The sequence below is a fragment of the Penaeus chinensis genome, chromosome 33 (assembly GCF_019202785.1).
Source record: "Penaeus chinensis breed Huanghai No. 1 chromosome 33, ASM1920278v2, whole genome shotgun sequence".
Classification (NCBI taxonomy): Eukaryota; Metazoa; Arthropoda; class Malacostraca; order Decapoda; family Penaeidae; genus Penaeus; species Penaeus chinensis.
The window spans coordinates 29918795-29923794 of record NC_061851.1 but is presented as its reverse complement, the minus strand read 5'-3'; the positions used below and the strand labels follow the sequence as shown (position 1 = coordinate 29923794).

At 39.7% G+C, this 5000-nt stretch overlaps 1 protein-coding gene across 2 annotated transcripts in view; it reads right to left on the bottom strand.

The window, feature by feature from the left end:
- LOC125043189 (sarcoplasmic calcium-binding protein, beta chain-like) overlaps positions 1-5000 on the bottom strand; it is a 53281-nt gene that overhangs the window by 1206 nt on the left and 47075 nt on the right. For both annotated transcript variants that reach the window (XM_047639189.1, XM_047639188.1), the window contains exons 3-5: positions 2137-2303; positions 988-1117; positions 142-245 (exon numbers count right to left, since the gene is read on the bottom strand). In XM_047639189.1, coding sequence (XP_047495145.1) covers positions 142-245; positions 988-1117; positions 2137-2303 — 401 coding nt within the window. The remainder of the gene's footprint in view (positions 1-141; positions 246-987; positions 1118-2136; positions 2304-5000) is intronic.

Here is a 5000-nt window from a genome sequence, read left to right as displayed (position 1 = left end):
ACTGGACCAATAAACTAAAACTGCTTCAAAGAGAAAAAGAAACAAGAGAAAAATCCCTTCCTTCTCGCTTCAGACACGAAACCCCAGGATTTCTAAACACACAGGCAAATTGAAAAAAAAGAAAAAAAGAAACAGCCTTACGGTGCAGAGCTTGTCGAAGGCGTCGTCGATCTCCTTGACATCAGCAAAGGCAGCGCGTGTGATGCAGTCCAGCCTGTACTCGTCAACACCGACCAATCCATCGCCTGCAATGTTAAACAGGATGCAATGATGAATAAGAAAGGCGTGCAGGAGACAATCAGTAAATAGTAAACACCACGTACGTAAATGAGTCAATAGATAATAAATAGATGCAGTCCAGCCTGTACTTGTTAACACCGACCAACCCATCGCCTTGAATAGTCGTAGGAAATTAATAGAATAGTAAACGGATGGAGGCAATAATAGATGATAAGTGGATGCAGGAGACGATAACTAAATATTAGACAATAGATAAAATATAAGTCAATAGAGTGTAATAAAGAAATTGAATAATAAGAAAGGGAGACAGAAAAACTGATGAAGCTGCAACGTAGCTGGAGAGTGATTGAAAAAGATGATGAATAAAAAGGAGTGTTGATGAAGCTGATGTGGTTAGAAAGATCGAAAACTAATGAGGAAAAATCGAAAACTAATGAGAAGATGGCAAATAACGAAAGGTAATTATTGAAATTTGAAGCATGGCTGGGAAGTGTACATAGAGTAGGGAAAGAGTGAGAGAAAAGATTTAATTCTTGAATCACTATGAAAATATGAATCAAGCTAACAATACTATCGTAGTACCTTTATTACGGGGTCTTTATCAGTTATCAGCCCACATTTTTTTTCAAATAGATAGAAATGTAAAAAAAAAAAAAAATGCATATAAAACATTTACTAAAACACACTACAAATACCTTTTCTTCCAAATTTTCATGAAAACAAAAGAAAGGAAAATCTGAGACATACCGTTCACATCAATGGTCTTGAACTGGTTGCAGATGAAGACCTTGAAGGCAGAGGGGAAGGCCTCGTACTTCTTGCCCTTGCAGTGTGTCTGGACAGCCTGCTTGAACTCCTCAACACTCACTTCGCCGTCCTGGGGGAGAGAGGTCGTATTAGGTATAAGGTATAAGGGTGGTTTGTGCTATGGGAGTGTAATGGCGGTGTTATGTTGGTGTTTTGGGTGTGGAATGTAGAATTGGTGTCTTCGTGTTCAGTGATATTTCATACCTTGAAAAGATGTACAGTGAATGGCCTGTGGGAAGTCCCTTGGCAATGGCAGACAAAAAATAGGCGTTAATGTATCCTGAAAATTGTGTTTTATTCTTTACATAAGTCCAATCACTTCCAGAAATAGACATAGATCACATTACAACATATAACACCTAGTTATTTATAATGAATTTCCTTTTTTTCACGAAATGTGTCAGACGAAGGACTGCTATCTCGTTTTCTTCCTGAGTTCCGTTTTCTTTATGGATAGTATAGTATTGTCAAGTTTATATTTTTTATAGGAGGAGATTCATCTTCTGCCTTTGCCAGCCTGTTGACATCAGCGCTGTTAATTGACTGCTGTATCCAGATGTTTGTATTTTTTTTTGTGTTATGTTTGTTTTCTCCCCATCATTATCATTTTTTCTGTTTCCCTTCTTCACTCCCTCCTCAATCATATATGACAATCAGCTTCATCATCTCTATTACCACCGACTGTATCATCATCTTCCCCTCGGTCTCTCCTATACTTCTTCATCCCTAAAACCTCTTCCTCTACGTCCACAACCTCTATTTTTCCACCTCCTCCCCACCTTCTTCCTATCTCCCCCCCCCCCCCTTCTTGTACTTCCACAACCCAATCCTATCCATCTTCCTTTCGTCTATCTACTGTCTTCCCTTATCAAAACCCTGTCCACATTCTTGCCTTTCCCTTTTAAAAACACATTCCTCGACCTACTTTCTTCCCCATCTTCATCGACACCCACCTTCTCCCCATCTTCATTGACACCCTCAACCCACTTCCTTCCTCCCCCCCCCCCCCTTTAGTATTACATCCCCCAACCTCCCTCCCCCCCCGCCCCCCCTCCCCCCCCCCCTCCCGCCCCCACGCATCAAACCCACCTTATTGAAGTCAGCCAACTCGGCGATTTCGTTCCACAGGTTAGTCATGATCTTCTGGTTGGAAGCGAAGGTGTCGGGGGCGAACTCGCCGTGGCCTTCGATGAGGGTGACGCGGACGGCGAGGCAATCGAAGTCGTTCTTGTCCAGGAAGCCGTTGTTGTCGATGTCTGAGGGAGGGAAGAGAGAAGGGTGAGTTAAAATGGTGTTTGAGGAGGGAGGGAGGGAAGGAAGGAGGGAAGGAGGGAGGGAGAGGGAGAGAGAGAGAGAGAGAGAGAGAGAGAGAGAGAGAGAGAGAGAGAGAGAGAGAGAGAGAGAGAGAGAGAGAGAAGGATAGAGAGAGAGAGAGAGAGAGAGAGAGAGAGAGAGAGAGAGAGAGAGAGAGAGGGGGGGGAGAAAGGATAGAGAGAGAGAGGGAGAAAGGATAGAGAGAGAGAGACAGAGAGAGAGAGAGAGACAGAGAGACAGAGAGAGACAGAGAGACAGAAACAGAGACAGACAGAGTGACATATAACTAGGAAGAGAGTAAAAGCATAGGAAGTACACAAATAACGTAGAAGTGAATAAGTACTTTCTTCTATGGAGGATCACCGAGAGGCAGAGTTAGACTATTGAATGAATATTGAGAATGATAAATGCACAACTCACATTCACCTCATAGCTCGTGAGGTGAATAAATAGGAATAAATAAATAAGTCTATAATAAATCAGTGACAGACTTTTTTTTATATATATATCTTACAGAGCAAATTGCAGATATCTAACTGAGGATAAGTAACTTTTAAAAATAGTTTAATACATCAAAATAAACAAATTGACGTATGATGAATTAGTGACAATAAGAAGTGATTAAATAGATCAGTAAATATCTTAGAAGACGGAAATCGATGGATTGTAAATATAGTATTTAAAATGACGAGAACGTATAATAAGGAGAGTAATAAGTGTACATATAAATAAACTAGTGAATAAGGAATAGGCCACGTGAATAAACTATAAACAGTAAATAAAGATGAATGGCTAATAAATTCATACGGCCAGACAGGCACCAGTTAATTTCTCGATAAATGTTTCCAAGTTAAAGAGTCAAATAGTTTACAGACGAGAACTTAGAATAAGCTGTTATATTTGCACAGATAAATTCAAGAAGAAATCTCTAAAAATGATCATGAATTAAACAAGTGTGTGTGTGTTTTGCATATCCTGCATTGTAAATCAGTAAACAGAGGAGAAGACGAAAATGCGGACGGAATAATGGAAAAAACAATAAGAAATATAGAGAGAATAATATTAAAACAGACCAAAATGTAGATAGAATAATGGGAAAAACACGAGAACGCAGACAAAATAAGGAATAAACAGAAGAATAGATAAAATATGTAGACAGAATAATGAAAAAAAAAACACATACACAGAAGAAAATACAGAAGAAAACAGAATAAACATGGCTAACCAAATAAACAGTCAGGAATGCAGACAGAAAAAGAAATTGGATAAATAGATAAACACCGAAAACAACTGATGCCAATTTTCTTCCTCAGACGATACAAAAATAAAAGAAGCAACATCTGTACATAATAAACGAGGAAACAAAAGACGCTCGTGATGCGTTCCCGGAAGACTTTAGCGAAGACGATCGGGTGAAGAGGAGCAGGAAATAAAAAGAAGAAGAAGAAGAAGAAGAAGAAGAAGAAGAAAGGGTCGGGTGAAAAGGAGGAAAGAAATAAAAAATAAATCACACAAAAAGGAAGAGAAAAAAAAACACAAACGGACTGGCTTAGCGAAGGCGATCGGGTGAAGAGGAGCAGGAAATAAAAAAGAAGAAGAAAAGGGTAGGGTGAAAAGGAGAGAAGAAATGAAAATAAAACACACAAAGAGAAGAATAATCAGACGAAAAGGAAGAAAAACAAAAAGAGAAGAAAATTAAGAGAATAAAAGGAAGAAAACACAAAACTAACGAGAATCGGGAGAAGAAAAGAAAGAAAAGGCACACAAAAAGGAGAGAGAAAAAGAAGAAAAGACACACAGAAAGAAGGAAAATCACGAGAATAGAAGGAAGAGAAGATAAAAAGGGAAGAAAAGACACGCAAAAAGAAAGAAAATCAGCAGCAGAGAAGGAAAAGAGGAGAAAAAAACAGAGAAAGGGAGCATCGAGATCGACCTTGGCAAGACTCCGCTATTCGCTCGGCTCGACTACCTGATCGGCGGAATTTTTTTCTCCTTTTCCTTTTCGCTTTTATTCTTGTTATGTTTTGTTGTTGTTGTTGTTGTTTTTTATCTCTTTTTCTTTCTTTTTTTGAAGGGGGGGGGGTTCTTTCTGCTTTCTGTATCTTTTTTTTATTTTTTGTTCTCTTTCACTTTCGCTTTCTCTTTCTCTAAGTCTTTATTTCTCTTTATCTATCTCTCCCTCTCTCTCTTTCTCTCGCTCTCTCTCTCTCTCTCTCTCTCTCTCTCTCTCTCTCTCTCTCTCTCTCTCTCTCTCTCTCTCTCTCTCTCTCTCTCTCGCTCTCTCTCTCTCGCTCTCTCTCTCTCGCTCTCTCTCTCTCTCTCTCTCTCTCTCTCTCTCTCTCTCTCTCTCTCTCTCTCTCTCTCTCTCTCTCTCTCTCTCTCTCTCTCTCTCTCTCTTTTTCTCTTATTCTCCTCTCGCTCTTGTCCTCTCTCTCATTCGCTTTCCTCTCTTCCTCGTTCTGATTCTCATCCTCTCTATCTCCTCTCGTTCCCAGTTCTCCATTCTTCGTTTATTCCCTTCCCTCTCTATCTCCTCTCATTCCCAGTTCTCCATTCTTCGTTTATTACTTTTCCTCTCTATCTCCTCTCGTTCCCAGTTCTCCATTCTTCGTTTATTCCCTTCCCTCTCTATCTCCTCT